A 16,354-nucleotide genomic window follows, 5' to 3' on the forward strand; every position below is an offset into this window, starting at 1 on the left:
GCCCAGGCTTGGCAGCTGAACCCCAGCATCACCACGTATCTTGCCACTCTTGCCCACACTTGCTTCTGCCACCCATCTGAGATGCCTGCTCGGCCTGTTTGGCTCCATCATCTCGAGCTTGTCGAACTCTTCACTTCCCCTCTCCGCTGAATCCTTCAGGTCTAGATATGGCTGTGGACTATCTCGATATCGCTCGATGTGCCAGTTCGTCTTGAAGCTGCTTGTCTCGACTCGACATGCTCGGTTCTGCCAGATCGTTCTCGAGGTACGGCTTTGTCTGGATTTGTTATCTTGGACTCCTCATCAATAAAAGATTCTCAAGCTCGGAAAAGCTTTGAGAGACAAGGAATCCTAGGCCCTAACCGTCTGGGCAGTTCTGTCCAACCTTGCGTACACTCCAATCAGATGTCAAAGAGGTGTCAGAGCTAAACTCAAGCCATCAGCTTTCTGGTTGAGAATATTCTCGTGTTGACAATTCGTATCCTTTATGGGGTCCGGCTTCAGCCTCACCAATCATTGCATGAAAAAGCTCATCCCAATGCAGCCACCGTGGACCCCACGAATCAAAGCAGGCGTCCAGCCCTAATATGCCAGTCTTGGACAGCCTCACAGCCGAAAGCTTGCTGCTGTCGCTCGTGTTCAAGACGTTGTTTTGCACGAATGCCGACGTTCGACAAGGGTGGTCACCTCGTGTTCAAGACGTGTCTCGAAGGAAATGGCTGTGCCCTGTGGATTTGGCCCGCTGCTCTTTATCGACTGCTACTGGTCACTGCGATTGGAAATGTTCAGCCCGCGAAGAGGTGCGGCACGGGGTGGGATTAAGTTGTGAGTTATAATAATCGAGGAGCATGGCCGCCGCAGGGCTGAAAGATATCCTTTTCCTCTTTTCCTCTGGTTCCGGCTCTGTGCCAATTGCTCTTGAGCCGCATCGCCATACGCAAGGAGACCGATTAGACGTCATCCTGAACAAGATGCGGTCGTCGACAGGCTGCATCTTGTTGTTGCTGGCCTCGATCTCATTGACGCTGGCCCAAAGCGTCGAATACAGCACTGACGCCTCCGGCAATGTCTACGCTTCAACTGTTTATGATACCACTTCTGGCGCCGCTAGTTCGTCGTCAGTTGTTATTACTTCCACTGCTTCCTCTGCAGCCTATACCAGCAGCACAACATTCTCCAGCTCATGTACGACGGGCAGCACGTATATTGGAGCTACTACCACCCCAAGTACTACATCGACAAGTCTTCCAGCCATCCAGACTGTTCCATACACTGGTCAGGCGTTGCTTGTCGGGACGTATGTCCGCCCAGACCTGGAGAACTGGTTGACGATGTTAATCTTGTGGCAGGTGCGGTATTGCGCAGTTCACGATCATCACTTTCCCTGATGGCGGCTCCCTCGAAGTCCCTCTGGTCGGATGCTCGGATGATCGGCCTGAATGCTGTCCGTCGTTGAATTTCACCAGCTCCGAACCGTCAAAGACAGGAGATGCTGAGGCATCGGAGTCTTCGGGGACGGCGTCCGAATCAGCATCAGAATCAGAATCCGGCGAGACAACTTCGTGGACAGGCACAACACCTAGTCCCACACCCACTGGTGTGGTGTCGATGCTGAGCAAAGCTCCGCTCACGGTTTGTCCTAGGTATGTCACCTCAGTCAACCATCGACTTTATGGGTGGGATTGACGGCCTGTTGATACTAACCTGCATTGACAGTGACATGGTCGATCTAGATCCGGTGTGCTGGTATGTTGAACCTTCTAAGACGCCGTATGCCTTACACCGATTAACCCGTCTTATCTAACTTAGTCCAATTGGCTTCTCCCAATACGGCCAAAGCATCATCGGCAACCTACCCTGCGTCAGCACCCTCACGACGACAGTGTATTCACCCGACCCTTCGGTCCTCTCGTCAATCACATCCGTGATATCAGCATCCATGGTAGCTGCATCTACCACGTCCACGCCCACCGTGAGCGTCATCATTAATCAGTCAGTCTACTCTTCCATTCATTCTCTTCGATTTGCCCCTGGCATTCGCCCAAGCCCTTGCTGATCGTGGTCCGACCCCATTGCTGACATGAAGTTTCGGACAGGGTTTTTGCCCTCGGTCTCCCCTGCGCCGATAATGTGGAGGCAGACCACGGCGACCATACACATCTCAGCACCGGCGCAAAAGCAGGAATCGGCGCCGGCATCGGCGTGGCCGTGCTCTTGGTCATTCTCGGCCTTTGGGCGTGCCTTGCCATCCGCCACCGCCGAAGGAAGAAGATGCGCGCCCTCGAAGCCGCGGCCAACGCTGCCGGTGGGCCGATCCGGCCTGGCGCAGGGCCCGACACAGGTGCGTATGCTGCCGCAGTCGGTGCAGGCAACGAAGCGAAGCACATGTCCATGGCGACCACGATCGCAGGCCCGCCAGGTAGCCCTGGCATGCAGCAGCAGCAACCGATGATGGGCGGCTATGGCCAGCCCCACGGGTACGGCCCTGCCTTTGGCTACGTCCAGCCGCAGCAGCAGCAGCACCCGGGCATGATGCAGATGCCGCAGGATCCGTACGGTGGGGCCTATGGGATGGGATTACAGCATCCTGGCGGTGGCGGTGGTGCGTTCTATTCACCGCCCATGTCACAGTCGCCGCCGCCGCCGGGGTACGGGTTCTACGCCGGGCAGAACAAAGATGGTGGTGGGGTGGTGGTAGCGCCGCCGGCGGAAGTCGATGGCGGGCATGTCGCGCCGCAGCAGATGAACAATAGGGTGAGTACAGGGCCGTCGCAGGGTATGAGCGTGAGCGATACGAGGAGTCAAGGCACGGAATCGGTGACGGCGGTGAATAGTGGGCATTCCGAGGCCGCGGAGCTGGGTGATAATACGTACTCACATTCAGCGCGGGCATGAAGTGACGGACGGGGCCACGGAGGCAGGGGATGGTGGGGTGATATATCATAGTGATATCCAAGTGGGAAGTCAGGATGAAAAAACAAGGTACCAGCTCCAGGGCGGATCAGATACTAGTATCGGGTACGGATAGGTGTTAGGTAGTCATTGATCCAGGTTATCCCAATTTCTGTACACAGAATGACCAGCAGTTTGCCATGTCCAGAACGAAAAACAAAAATGCCCAGAGCCTTTCGATATGAAGGGTCCCTTCACGTCCCTTCTGTCATTCACTGCCCGCCTACCGAGGTAGCTAAGGTACCTATTGGTACAGAGGGTAACCCCCTTAAAAATACCTAGGTTACTCGAACTTGTGCTCCCCGTCCCCCTCCCTTTGGGGCCCCCCCATAGCCCCCCTGGCCCTCCGCTCCAAGAAACTTAGAAAGGGTGCAATGCTCGTGAAATGTGATGACCCAGAGTGGCTCCGACTACACGACGACAACACTACTCCCCCGTCGTCGCCTATCCTGACCTCCCTTGGTCCTCTTGAACCCGACCAATTGGACCATCTCCTTCCAAAAGCCGCTGGGCGGGTCGATGAACGTGGCCTCGTAAGCGTCGATGATGGGCCTCTGCCACACGAGATCGGCCTCGTGGGGCTTGACCATCTTCGTCCTCTTCAACAGCTTCCAGATGACAAACAAGGGCGGGATGAAAAGCTGCATCGAGTATTGCGAGAAGAAGCTCGACACCGACCACGGCAGGTAGCACGTGTACCCGTACATGCAGGTCACCACGAACAGCCACACGGCCGCCACGTAGGCGCAGTACGGTTGGAACCAGCCCGTGTAGGGCAGTTTGCTGCGGTCCACGCCCTGCGCTTTGCACGCGCGGTAGAAGAAGATGTACGTCACGCACATGACGAGGTAGTCGATGAGTCCTGCGTGTGCGAATCGGGAGAGGTCAGCAAATATTTGTGCCCCGGGTGCAGAGAGACACATTTGAAGAATGTTTTGTTTTCTGGTCTTTTTTTTCCGTGGGGAAAAAAGGGGGGGGATACCAAAAAGACTCCACCAAGAAATTCTGGAAGGGGAAAAGGAAGAGAGAGGAGGGCCTTAGCAGAGGAACTCGAAGAGGATAACGTACCGCCAGCAGTCACCAGGCTAGCAAACCATCCGATCACGACCGACGAGTCGTTGGAAACCGACAAGAATGAGAGTATTGGGAAGATCATGACCACGCAAAAGCAGTAGATCGGTACACCGCTGCGGGTACATTTTCTGAGGAACTTTGGAGCCCTCCCTTCGAGCGAGAGGCCGTACAAGTTTCGAACGGCGCAGTACGTGTACGTGTTCCCAGCAGAGAAGATCGATGTCAGCATAAGTCTAAAAAGCAAAAAAGATGTCAGCCAGCCAGCCCTTGCGACAAATCGGGACTCGGACATCCAGACACGAGAAACCCCCCCTGGGAGGAAGGAAAAGAACTTACGCGTTGACAATAGACGGAAAGACGTCGATGCCCATGTTCTGCATGGCAATCACATACGGCGACGCGGCGGCCGAACCCGAACTTCCACCCAGCACGACATCCGCCAGTTTCGGGTCTCGGGAGTTACAAACGATGCCCACGGCCAGGGCTCCGCCGATGAAGAAGATGCCGAACCGCAGGTACACCATCTTGAAGGCGGCTTTGATATAGACTCGTGGGCGTTTGGCCTCGGCGGCGACCATGGAGATATACTCGGGCCCGACGACGGTGAACAAGGCAGACGACAGGGCGGCCAGAAAGCCTTCGAAGCGTCCCAGGTTCCCAGTGGCGATGTATTCGCGAAAAGCCGCGCCGTTGTCGAAATTTCGAAACCCGTAGGCGTCACCGCGCGGGTTCCCTCCGACCATGGTGATGAAGGTGAAGAAGAAAAGGGCGAAGATCAGGATGACCTTGCCGCCCGACAGCCAGAATTCGGCTTCACCATATGCTCGAACAGCCAGGATATTGATCGCGCTGCGGTAACAAAACGGTAATTAGTGTCGGGACTTGGACTCGAGAATGCTGCTGCGCAATCCAAGTGGGGTTTTCGTTGTTTCTCAGGGAGCGAGAGAGAAAAGCGAGAAAAAAAAAACGGTTTTCGTTGGTCTAAGGAGACGCAAAGGGGAGCACTCACGCATAGCAGATGATAACACCGGCCACGACACCGGCAACGGCGCCAGGCTTCGTAACATCTTCGCTCCAGAAGGACAGGACCAGAGTGAAGGCGGAAATCTCGAACGGAATGAGAAGAGCCTCGTAAAAGCTGAAGGGGGGCGGAAGAAGTTAGCCACCACGGGGCGAAGCATTACGATACAAAACGCACAACGACACGGGGAAGGGGGGGATTGCTGTACAAGAAGTTCCAGCCCACCATGAAACCAAGAGCATCGTCCACCCAGTGGCCGGCCAAGCGAATGAAGCCACCACTGACGGGGTAGGCGGTGCTCATCTCTGCGATGCAGTTGTTGACCATGGCCAGGACGCAGCTTTGAATGGTGTACGCTAGCAAAAGGTTGCCGGCACCGCCATTGTAGAGTCCCGTTCCGATGCTCACGAAGAGCGCCGTTCCAATCGATCCCCCAATGGCGATAAGTTGGATCTGGCGATTGGCGAGGTGCCGCTGCAGCTGGTCTGCGTTGTCGGAGACGGAGCCTTCCTCGAAGTCATTATTGCGCGCGCCAGCGTCGACCGTGAAATCCGGCCCGGGCGAGACGTCGGTGGCCTTTTCATTGTCGTCGCGGCCGAAGAGTCCCATTGTTGCTTTTTGGGGGTGTGTGTGGAATAGAATCCCTTTTCTGCGCGGTGCTCGGTGCTCGGGTTGCTCGGAGTGCTCAGGAGCTTTTGCTGTACAGTAGTAGTAGTAGTAGTAGTAGTAGTAGTAGTAGGGGAGAACGGCCTCTGGAGAAAAGCCCACTGGAGGTTAAGTCAAGAGAGGAGATCGAGGACAATCGGAAGAGGACGAAACTCCAAAAGCAAAGCCGATCCGTTCACCTGCCCAGAGATGGTAGATCGGATACACGGCGAAAAAGCAAACGACCTCGTGCGTACTATGTAACCGGCCTCTCCACCATGGGATTCCTTGTTGGACGGTGTGCACCGCTGTTACCATGTAGCCCCTAGTCGTACATAGGACTGGCACCTACTGGTCAGGTGCTGGAAGGAGGAGCACCGAGGAGGTCATCAATCCAGGGTCCACAGACTTGTGTTGCAGCGCTAGGCAAGTTGAATTGCTTTGCCTTGTCGATCTGGCCTGCAATTGTGTTTTCCTTCTTCACCCGTCCCCCAAGCCTCACTAGCCCTGGCAACTTACCAGTAGGGAGGCTTGCGGGATGCCGCAGAAGGGCCGTGTCTTGCCTCAACTGACGTGATGCCAAGATCGTTAGACGAAAGGTCCCCCACGAGTACAGGGGTTGTGCTTTCCGCCTACCCGTGACTGGGCATGCAGGGCTACCCGGCGAGCATGAAGAGCTTCGAGAGCTTCGAGAGCTTTGACAAAGAGCGGCGGCGGCGCCGGTCACTGGCTCACCGTATGGAGCGTAAGGCTTGCTTGGACGAGTCTCTCCATAGCAAATATCCAAGAATGATGGTAGTGAAGAGTGGGTTGAGATTGCGATGTCATAGGAATGCAAATTCCTAGTTAGTAGGCACGTGCTGACTCGGCCCGCGTCCCATATCTACTACCCATCTTACTATGTATACGGTAAGGCTATCCTGTCGTGGTTGAGGCTTTTCACGTCTCCTCCTTCAAGCGTTTCCACCTGAGAACCATTCTTACAAAACCATGGAGTGTGAACCTGATACATAGTTTTCGAAATCAACATCAAATTCGCAGTCTAGCTAACTTGAACGTGTTTACTAGTAACCAGCATTTAAGCTGTGATGTTCTGCGCTCGATCCAAACCCAAGAACAGACATCTCGAGAAGATCAACCACACCAATTTTCCGAAGAAGAGAGACAAAAAGAAAGGGAGAGCCCTGGCATAAGCCGATAAACACCACTGTAACCTTCAGCACAATCTCAGTACTCGCCTCTCAAGGACAAATTGCACTTCAAGGGTTTGGTGACCCGGCAAGGCAAAGGCAAGTCATGGACCCATATCCCTTATCCTGTCCCAGGCTTCAGCAAAGCGCAACTGATATTCAAATCAACAACCATCCCAATCGCAAGCACCTCATGACAGAATCCTAGCCATGCCCTTGACTCCTTTCCTTGCTGAATGTAAAGCACAACCATATCAACAACAATTCCCGACGCACACCTTGGTCAACAAACCCATGTCGTCCGAATCCATTCACAAGCTGTTCTACAGTCATGCCCGCCGCGGCACACTGGAGATGAAAGGAGGTATCCTTTTAGTCGAAATAAGATGCCTTGCGAGAACTTTTCGAAAGAGGTATCCGGTGGGTAGTCGCAAGCGACGTACACCCCGAGCAACATATCGACACGTTGTTGCAGTTCATTCTGCTCTCGATTCCAAGAGTTCATGCCGGAACCCCAGTCGAAACAAGAGCCCTCCGAGTACATTGGTATCTAGCTTCGTATCCTGAGCCACCGCTCCGATCACCGCCTTAAGCAACGTCGCTCTCGCACGGTGAGAACTCTTCAAATTCCAAGTTCTCTCCTCGAGAAAAGCACACTCGTCGAGGCCGCGATCCAGGCAGATCGCTGCTAAGTTCTTGATGCCAGCGACTTCGAGTCGTACAGTGGTATACTCCTCTACTCGCTTGCATTAGTACGCTTACCCCCGGACGAAGCCGACGGTCATGGGGCTCGGCTTACCTTTCGACCGTCCGGTCTTCAGCCAAAGAGAGGACAAATGGACGTCTAGAACTGCGTCGCCGTGGATAGCAAGCGAGTCGTTCTTTCGAACGATAAGCTCAGCTCCATCGTGAATTACAGTCGCGCTGTATGTTAGGAGTGCTTCAAAGCATAGGTATTTGTTCTTGAAATTGTATCCGATGACCTCCTCGCACGAGTGTACTTTGTGTTCAAGTTCCACCATATCATGCTCCGGAAGTGGTTGAGGTAGCTCAGACCATGACTTCGGCCCAGAAGAAATATCGACCGAGTTAGCCATTGCTGTCTGAAGGTAGTATCTGCGAGTACTCTTCGAATGAACGGTTGATGGACTTAATAGTGTGGACGTGAGCAGTACTTGGATGGATCAAATTGTAGCTTCCAAAACAGAGGATGAAATAGCAAAGGAGGCAGCAAGCGTCTGGCAGTCAGGGAAGTGTTGTTCTCCGTGCGTCAACATAGTCTTGCCTGAAATTGGGAACTCCATCAACATGATAGTGATGAAGTCTGCTGTTACTCTGCAACGTCCCTTGTTGGCCGGTCTGAACAGTCTGATAGGTAGTCGTGGCGGGGAACGAGAAGGTGAATCGTGTAATTGTTGACAGGCGGGCAGCAACAGTTACAGAAATTGTAACCTCGTATACTTCATGAATTCAATGCCAGTGGCTACCTTTTCACTCAGTACCTTGCAAGGCTCCCGTTCTGATCCCCTCGACAAACGTCACAGGCGCAGTGAAATGTTTCTTCCCGTGAAGTAGATATGTGACGAAACTGAGGAGCATCACACCTACCCACACAGCTGGCGCCCAATTTGCCGTGCTTGTATCGACTGGCAAGCTTCCCGGGAAACAGCTGAAGATTATGGCGAAGGCGGAGTAAATGAATGCAAATAAATTGATCGCCATTCCATATCGACCCAGACTCCATCTTGCTGGTGGGAGTGGCTCTCCTCTGATCCGCTTCAGACACACACATCCAATTGATAACATGTATGTGCTGAGTAAGGCGAGCAACGTAAGTGAGATGATGATGTTGAACGCCGTGGTACTGCCAATATTAATCACGCAAAGAACTGCTGACCAGAAGGCAGTAGCATATACGGAGTTGAATGGGATGTTTCGCTTTCTTTCCATCTTGCTCAGCCATTTCGAGAATGGAAACCCTCGATCTCGAGAAAAGGCGAAAACTTCGCGGCTGGTGGTCGCCAGGGCCGTAATATTCCCGCTGAAGATGAGGATCAAGCGGATGATCGTAAGAGCGAAGGCGACAGCGTTGCTGCCGGTGTTGACAAAGAGTTGCAGGTAAGGCACCTCAGCATTGACAGCTTCGTCCAGGGTACCGATACAAAAGAGCATGGTGATCAGCATGAGTATACCAAGAAGGACATTCAGGACAAATGACCACCACATCACTCGTGGCACAGTCAAGCCGGCGTCCGAAACTTCTTCAGAAATATGGCATGCGGAGTCCGAGCCTGTATGTAGTGTCAGCAAAACTTGAAGCATGCACCTGGTAAATCTCACCCAGATTGCAGTATGGGACAGACACCTGCGAGACGAGGTAGGACTGCCCCTATATTTTCCCAGCCTCCACTGTCAACGAAAATTGTGAAGACATCTTTCGCGCTGTTCTTTGGACACATGACCCAAAGTGGGACAATTGTCACCACAAAGCAGAGGATGTGACCAAAAAGAGATATAGTCTCGATCATAGGAAGGCTCCTTGCCCCCCATGTATTGAAGAAAATAGTTATCACAAGGAAGGCGATACTCAGCAGAGTATATTTCCCATTTGGAAAGACCCACTCCTCGTCCGTAATCTCGACCAAACTCTGGACCAGGGTGCTGCAAACGAAGACTGAACTAGCGACGCTGGCAAGCCATCCCAGCGTGCTCATCCATCCCGCGGCATAGCTGAGAAACTTCTGAGATGATTCCGGTGCGAACTCGCTAACCCAGTGGTACTGGCCTCCGCTTGTAGGCGCCATTGATTCCATTCCTGCCAGGCTTGCGACAATGCTACTGTAGCACAGTACAGTACCAAGGAAAGTCCAGAAGAGTCCGGCAAATCCTCCATTGATAAGTCCAGAGGCTAGTGAGACGAGCACGAATTCCCAAGTGGCCATATAAATGGATATGAATCCCAGAGTCGAGATAAGGAGAAATCCCGCTTGAATTCTTGCTTCTTTCCGAGACGAAGCATATCCTTGATGTCGTTTGAAGTATCGCCATGGATGCCCTCGAACACATCCTGGATGTCGTTTTCGATCGCAGGTTCTTCGTCTTGAGCGCTGAGTACGCGCGTATCTCCCGTATCTTGGATGAACACATTCTTAGTATCGCCAAAGTCGTTGGAAGAACCTGTATTGCTCTCAGAGGCCATACTGACTCTCTTGGGAGTTGCGTCGCGACTGAAGTCGATTATCTTGTTCGGGCGCAGTGACTCTCGAAGAGGTCGCGATAAGTACTTGACAAAGTAGTACACGAGGCAAATAGATAAAGAACACAAGGATAACACAAATCTATGCAGAAGGTAAATGCCGTATGTCGACTCAAGATCCAATCAGAGGAAGATCGTTTCAAAGAAGAAAAGACATTGCATTGGGCATCAAAAGCAGTAAGTAAGTGCGAGGGACATCTGAAGCACCTGCCGAATTCGACATCGAACGGTCAAATCCAAAGCGAGATCCAATGGCGTCTGTGTTCGTGGTTGACCTGCACATCTGGGCAAGCTGCAGCATTTGCACGGTAAACACAGGGGTTGTTGTACTTGCCATGCTGTGGAAAAGTTGATTGGAGTTGGGCATCCACTGGCATCCTGACTCGACTCGGGGAGACCTTTACTACTGCTGCCCCAAATTTGACTGGAGTTGAACAAGATATCGGATATGGCAGAGCTCGTACGGAGTAGCGTGACAAAAAAAGAGAAGAGCGACGAGACTCGGGATTCGACGTCCCCTTATCAACAGATCATGTAGAGTGACTGACCAATCAGATATGAGGTTAAGGAATATGACGACGCCAGATATCATACCAAGTTGGGGTGCGCATTCATAGAGCAAGGTCGAGAGATATCGAGGAGGAATTCAAGGCTCCTCCTGGAGGAAGAGGTATAAAAGGAAAGCATAGGCTTTTGGTGCAGATTCATACATGCATCTTCAAAAGACTATGTACATTATCCAACCCAGCATTGACATCAAAAACTCCGTCTTCATACACACACAACATTAGATTGGAAGCTGTTTAAAATCTCGGGTCTCCCAACAACGCCATGCAGTTCCAACAATCAGTGCCTATCCAAACTTGAGATCAGAAATGTAGCTAATCAAATTATTTCCATCTCTTTACAAGCCAGCGGCAATCTTGCCAGCAGCCTCATCAGCCACGCTCTCCTCATACCAGACCTTGATGCGAGCGGCCTTCTCTGGGCTTCGGACCTTGACATCCATCTCGAAGGGAAGAGGGCCTCCAATTAAGTTGGGTGTAAAGTTGTAGCTGTCGGGCCACTTAGGTTGACCGTTGGCATCCTTGACCGGGTTGAGCTCGAAGCAGCCAACGATGCTGCCGCAGGCGACAAGCAGCTCAGCCTCAGTGACTTCGATACCAGGGCACATGCGGCGACCCATGCCGAAACCGTGGTGACCCATAAGCCTGGGGTGCTCGGTGAGTGGCTCCTTGTATGTTGGGAATTCCTTCTCGAGCCATCGTTCTGGTCGGAAGGACTCGGCGTCTGGGTAGAGTTCGGGGTTGCGGGCAAGAGCGAGATCGACGGCGTGGATGACAGCGCCCTTGGGGAGATAGTAGCCGTTCCATTCATCATCTTCTTCGAGGAGACGGGGCACACCAAGCGGGACTGGTGGTCGCCATCTGACGCACTCTTTGATACAAGCTCGGAGGATTGGTAGGTTAGGCGCATCAGAGACCTCGACAACGCGGTCGCCAATGACTGCGTCGTATTCGTCGCGGATCTTCTGTTGCCATTCCGGGTGGAGCACCATGGCGAGGAAGAAGCAGTAGAGAGGACCACCAATCGTGAAGATGGCGACCGTCACCAACATACCAACAGCATAGGCGGCCTCGTGGTCATCGAAACCAAAGGATCGAGAGCCAGCTTCGGCTTCCTTGCGCTCGAAGTAGGTTCTGGCGTAGCTGATGGGAGCAGTGCCTTGGTCCATCTCAGCGCGGACTTGCTTCATGAGACCCTTCCACAACTTCTCTTCCTTCTCACGTCGCTCGCGGACCTTGCGGATTGAGGGGTTGATCCATTCAGGAAGACCGCCAAGGAAGGGCAGAAGGTTGGTGATTGGACCAGAAGGAGAGATCTGGGGAATAAATTCACCAGCATTCTTGCAGTGCGCAGCAGCAGATGCTGGGCTGCCGTAACCGAGACGGGCGCTGATACGACCGCAGAACCGATCGGTCAAGGCATAGTGGTCCTTCGGGTCGAGCATCAGCTTGTACATGAATCTCTTGGCCTCGTGGCTGACATAGCCGTAATACTTGGAGTTGAAGCCTGCAGTCAGGACGGTGTGGGCGAACTTGCGCTGGTTGCGCCAATGGTCTGAAAAGGTCAGCTATCAGTCGAAGCAGACCGGTTCCGGTTCCAAACTTACCATCATGAGCCAGAAGCGGGAGATATTGACCCTGAGAGTCGCTCCCTGGGACAGCAGGCACCATCGGGCGAGACGAGTAGATTCTGGCCTTCTTGCAGAGCAAATCGTAGGCGATGTTCGCATCACCAACCCAGATGTGCATCTCACCGCAAATGGTGGAACGGAATATACCATTGTATTCATCACAAAACTTTTTCATAGCGAACCAAGGCGCGTTGGGGTCGACATCATGCACCCGTCCGATATAGGGGATCGTGCTGGTTGGACCGGGGAGGAGCTTGAGACCCGGCGGTGGTCGATCTCTCATCATATATCTTATGATCTGGATGGTGGTGACGAGAACGAAAATGCCCGTGCCAATGAACCATTTGTAGGTTCCAATGGCGTTGAATGCGTTCTGGGATTGGAAAAGAGCGTCGGAGGTCTCATTGGTGTTGAGATAATTGTGAATTTGGGTCATGATGACCGACGGCGAGATAGAGGCCGCCATGATTGACGACTCCTTCGCAATGATAATTGCAAAGAAGCAAGAAAACCTAACGAAGGGATGGGGTATATTATGGAAGGGCAAAACAAAAGGAGACGGGGGTGGAAGGATCCAGGTGGTAATATGAGGGCTTGACGTGACCTGGGCGCAAGGAATAGATTTGGGCTGGGCAGTTCCCGGGTTTAGTGAACCAACTGACCTGATAGGCGCAAAACAGAGGGCGCAGTTGAAATGAAAATGCTATGAGTGGGAGGACAAGCCGTAAGAGTGTCCGCTGGCTAAGGCTAGGGTGCTGTCTGGCAACTTCTTGATCCTCAGCCCCAGAATTAGAATTGAATCTGACAACTCGATACCTTAGCGGTACACCAGACGTGCGTTAGCTTGAGTCGTGGATGACGCCTACTAACCGGATTAATGGTTGGATCCCAGCCATGTGTTCCAAATTTGGGACATTCAAGATACAGCCACTGGCTCTCCGCACAGTTCCCCTGATACAGCCACAGGGGCCACTTGACTGAGATTGGCATGTCCGTAGCGTGGAAATGTCGCGCTTCTGTTTTGCTTGATACCATTGAGGTGGCGCTGCGAGAACTGCTGTCATGTGACTGTAATTTTTCAGGTTCGGCGTCCGAAGCTAATGGGTTGCCCACAGACATAGGCTGAGACAGGGGTGGAGGCTCTGAAAACAAACAATTCTCGGTGACGAAAACATCAAACCAACGCAAAGCAAGCCAAATGAAGAGGGGATTTTCCTGACCTAGTGTAGATGATAAATGCCCGCTCACATGATATAGAATTGCATATAGAGGGATTCCCGACCTCAATCGCATGTCACGCCTTGAGAGTGGTCTTTTTGTTGACGCGCCCCGTGCAAGGATAGTACGGATACTTCGTACCTACGGAGTCCCTGTGCCACGGATGGGCTATGATGCTGACTTGCATGTTTGCTGACTCCTCAGGGATAAAGTCCACTTGTGGGAAGAGCCGATCAAGTTGCTCGTCATGCAGTGTCGCACAAGCCAAGTGGTTCCTCTGGTTACTTTGCAAGGTGAGAGACAAGAAACGAAACGGTGCTGACGATGTTGATGCCCAGAGCGTCGCACCGAATTCTGTTGTACTCGCAACGGATACCGAGCTTAGAGCCTCAATCATGGCATGTAAACCAATCAGAACTCGTATCGCCTTGTGCAGCCTGCTCATCACGTGATACTATTAATCCACGGGCTTGGCATGGCTTGGCGTCAGGCTGTGGATTTCGAGCCACGAAATTGAGGGATTGAGGGATTGAGGATTGACATTTTCCCAATGTCTGAAAAGGCGACAATCTGCTGTCTCGTAATCGAGAGTAGATCTCACCTCTAGGTTGCATACACTCCCACGGAGAAGCCAGTTGCAAACGTACAGGAATACGCCCGCCCAAACCATCGAATAAGGCAGCAATCACGTTTTTCTGTGAGCCTTCTGGGATGAAGCTGTCACCATCTGTCGCGCTCTCCCTGTTCCACGCCTTCCTGCGCAATCATGACTAACTCTGCTGGTCACCTTGAGCCCGTCGATCTCCGCTACTGGCCAACATGTGAAAGTGCACTGAGCTGGTCCTCAGAAGATCTGGCTGTTGCCGCAGGTGAGGTCGTACAGATCTTGACGCCTGTTGATGTGAAAAGCTCGCAAGAGTTGTCCGGTGGTCAGCAATGGCACAAATTTACGCTCCCAGTCAACCAGTTCGAGGCTTCGGAGTGGCCGTTTGCGGACATGTCCACTATCAAGCACTTTTCAATCGGAGAGGAACTATCAGATTCAACGATTGTCGCGCTCGAGTGGTCCCCCCCTGGCCTGGGTGTCCACCGAAGGAGTGTGCTCGCGATTTTGACCTCAAATCTGATCTTTTCAATCTGGGAAACTAATGGAATATCAGGCATATGGAAGCGGACAGGCGTTGTCAATCAGTATTTGTCAATTGGAGCAGACCTGGATGGTTCACGCGAGTCAGACCGAAGAAGGAGAAGAGTCCGTGCATTTTGCTGGTTACCGCCAGTCAAGCTTTCAGCATCTTCGAACTGGGGTGACCATGTGTTGGCGGTCGCCGACGGTTTGGATAGGATCACCCTCTGGCGAATCTCGAAAAGCAAGAGCACAAATATTGGCAATTGGCGGTTCGAATTGATAGGACAGCATGACATGAAGCACGCGAGCCCTGAACATACAATGAGAGGTCAATTACGGTCAGTTCTTTCCCAGTCTTCGCCTATTGTCAAGATGGAGGCCTCCGAATGCCTTCGCGACGAAAGGGGAAACACATTCTCTCAGAAGCAAACCTTTACCCTGAAGGTGACCTGGGCTTATGGTCGTTCCCCTGCAATGCTTTCCCTTCAATTTCAGAAAGGAGATAGAGAGAAAACCGACGATCCTCTTTCGAGCCCTGGTATTGAGCTCTTCATAAGGAAGTCTGAGGAACCAATCAAATCGTCTCGGGTTGGCCAACTCTCGGAAAGTGATTTTGCAACAGCCATCCGGAAGCCACGTTCAGAATTCGATGCAAAATTCAGCTTAGGAGGCAGAGTGCGTACTCATTTTTACGGCATTGCCCTTTCTCCTGACAAGAGCCAGGCTGCGGCCTGTATCTCTTTCCATCCGTCCGACATGATCGAGGCTGTCATACCTGCCCATCGGCATGCACTCATTGTGTTTACGAGAATTCGAGCGAAGGCAAAGGTCGTGGACTCTATAAAGGACGATCCAGTTGTGCATGAGGAGGTGCTCACATTTGTTGCAGCGACTGATCCAGACTTGCTTCGGTCAGATTTGGATAGAAGCATTGCCAGGAATGCTGTGGCACTAATTCACAAAGATTTTCAGTCCTCTCAATTCTTGACGGACTGGGCAAACTCGATATCACAGCAGTTCTCAAACCCTCGCTTCTCGGCAGCATTGACCAATGAAGGAGGTGCAGGAAAAGAGAACTCCAATGATGATAAGATGGACTTGGACAAAGAAGTAGCAAATGCTACCGAATCCGGCCATGGGAATGCCGCCCTGACAACGGCGAAACAAGAGAAGTGCGAAATTTGTGACGCAAGGATTCCTTCCTCAGCATCGACATCAGTGAAGTGCATCAACGGCCACCAGTTCAGTCGGTGCAATATTTCCTTCGTGGCTATCCAGGAGCCTGGTATCTCAAAGTATTGTGCCAAATGTGGTAGGCAATTCCTGGATGTCGGCAAACTGAAAATACCTGATGGTCCAAGCTTGAGTCAAGCTCTATTCGACAAGTTCGATATTTGCCCGTATTGCCAAGGCAAGTTTCGTGGGTGAGATTGGAATGCGGCTCGAGATGGACTTTGTGTCACCAACATATTTAGAAGTTGCGATGAATCGGCCATCTCATATGCGTCGTTTGCAGAGCTTCTTTGTTTTCTGTCCGAAACGGTCATCCTATCCAGACTTATCATCCTGAGAGCTGCTGTCAACGTCCATCTCGAAGCAGCATTGCCGCAAACGGAAATGTTCTTTCATCAACATCCACGCCGCAAGCGATTACCACGATGGCGATGCTTAA

The 16,354-nt window shown here is 52.3% G+C and overlaps 5 protein-coding genes across 6 annotated transcripts; 2 read left to right on the forward strand and 3 right to left on the reverse strand.

Annotated features, from left to right (window-relative positions):
* Positions 1-83: 83 nt before the first annotated feature.
* On the forward strand, positions 84-3,059 carry PV05_08954 (uncharacterized protein). Its single transcript, XM_013458504.1, has 5 exons — positions 84-1,297; positions 1,350-1,643; positions 1,717-1,746; positions 1,810-1,992; positions 2,097-3,059. The coding sequence occupies exons 1-5, from the start codon at positions 849-851 to the stop codon at positions 2,893-2,895; spliced, it is 1,755 nt and encodes a 584-aa protein (XP_013313958.1). The 5' UTR covers positions 84-848; the 3' UTR covers positions 2,896-3,059.
* Positions 3,060-3,296: 237 nt separating this feature from the next.
* PV05_08955 lies at positions 3,297-5,775 on the reverse strand. Of its 2 annotated transcripts, none has more exons than XM_013458505.1 (5): positions 5,273-5,775; positions 5,036-5,164; positions 4,363-4,875; positions 4,021-4,259; positions 3,297-3,814 (listed from the first exon to the last, which is right to left on the reverse strand). In XM_013458505.1, the coding sequence occupies exons 1-5, from the start codon at positions 5,287-5,289 to the stop codon at positions 3,363-3,365; spliced, it is 1,350 nt and encodes a 449-aa protein (XP_013313959.1). In that variant the 5' UTR covers positions 5,290-5,775; the 3' UTR covers positions 3,297-3,362. The 2 variants fall into 2 exon arrangements, with proteins under 2 accessions (XP_013313959.1, XP_013313960.1); XM_013458506.1 differs by having other exon boundaries at positions 5,256-5,775.
* A 1,583-nt stretch (positions 5,776-7,358) lies between these two features.
* Positions 7,359-8,210, reverse strand: PV05_08956 (uncharacterized protein; the record flags this gene model as incomplete). Its single annotated transcript, XM_013458507.1, has 2 exons — positions 7,682-8,210; positions 7,359-7,618 (listed from the first exon to the last, which is right to left on the reverse strand). The coding sequence occupies exons 1-2, from the start codon at positions 7,977-7,979 to the stop codon at positions 7,359-7,361; spliced, it is 558 nt and encodes a 185-aa protein (XP_013313961.1). The 5' UTR covers positions 7,980-8,210.
* A 2,599-nt stretch (positions 8,211-10,809) lies between these two features.
* PV05_08957 (uncharacterized protein) lies at positions 10,810-13,030 on the reverse strand. Its single transcript, XM_013458508.1, has 2 exons — positions 12,312-13,030; positions 10,810-12,259 (listed from the first exon to the last, which is right to left on the reverse strand). The coding sequence occupies exons 1-2, from the start codon at positions 12,799-12,801 to the stop codon at positions 11,043-11,045; spliced, it is 1,707 nt and encodes a 568-aa protein (XP_013313962.1). The 5' UTR covers positions 12,802-13,030; the 3' UTR covers positions 10,810-11,042.
* Positions 13,031-14,319: 1,289 nt separating this feature from the next.
* On the forward strand, positions 14,320-16,110 carry PV05_08958 (uncharacterized protein; the record flags this gene model as incomplete). Its single annotated transcript, XM_013458509.1, has 1 exon — positions 14,320-16,110. One exon carries the CDS (start codon positions 14,320-14,322, stop codon positions 16,108-16,110), a length of 1,791 nt encoding a protein of 596 aa, XP_013313963.1.
* Between the last annotated feature and the right edge of the window lie 244 nt (positions 16,111-16,354).

This window comes from Exophiala xenobiotica, assembly GCF_000835505.1.
Source record: "Exophiala xenobiotica strain CBS 118157 unplaced genomic scaffold supercont1.5, whole genome shotgun sequence".
In the NCBI taxonomy this organism is placed as follows: domain Eukaryota; kingdom Fungi; phylum Ascomycota; class Eurotiomycetes; order Chaetothyriales; family Herpotrichiellaceae; genus Exophiala; species Exophiala xenobiotica.

Bases quoted from the DNA above. Each gene is read 5' to 3' on its own strand.
- PV05_08954 (XM_013458504.1), top strand. From the start codon at position 849: ATGGCCGCCGCAGGGCTGAAAGATATCCTTTTCCTCTTTTCCTCTGGT. The intron at 1,747-1,809 runs GTATGTTGAACC...TATCTAACTTAG, and splicing joins GATCTAGATCCGGTGTGCTG to TCCAATTGGCTTCTCCCAAT. The intron at 1,993-2,096 runs GTCAGTCTACTC...AGTTTCGGACAG, and splicing joins GTGAGCGTCATCATTAATCA to GGTTTTTGCCCTCGGTCTCC.
- PV05_08957 (XM_013458508.1), bottom strand. From the start codon at position 12,801: ATGGCGGCCTCTATCTCGCCGTCGGTCATCATGACCCAAATTCACAAT. The intron at 12,260-12,311 runs GTAAGTTTGGAA...TGACCTTTTCAG, and splicing joins CCCGCTTCTGGCTCATGATG to ACCATTGGCGCAACCAGCGC.
- PV05_08955 (XM_013458506.1), bottom strand. From the start codon at position 5,656: ATGGGACTCTTCGGCCGCGACGACAATGAAAAGGCCACCGACGTCTCG. The intron at 4,260-4,362 runs GTAAGTTCTTTT...TTTGCTTTTTAG, and splicing joins TTTCCGTCTATTGTCAACGC to ACTTATGCTGACATCGATCT. The intron at 3,815-4,020 runs GTACGTTATCCT...TCGCACACGCAG, and splicing joins TAGCCTGGTGACTGCTGGCG to GACTCATCGACTACCTCGTC.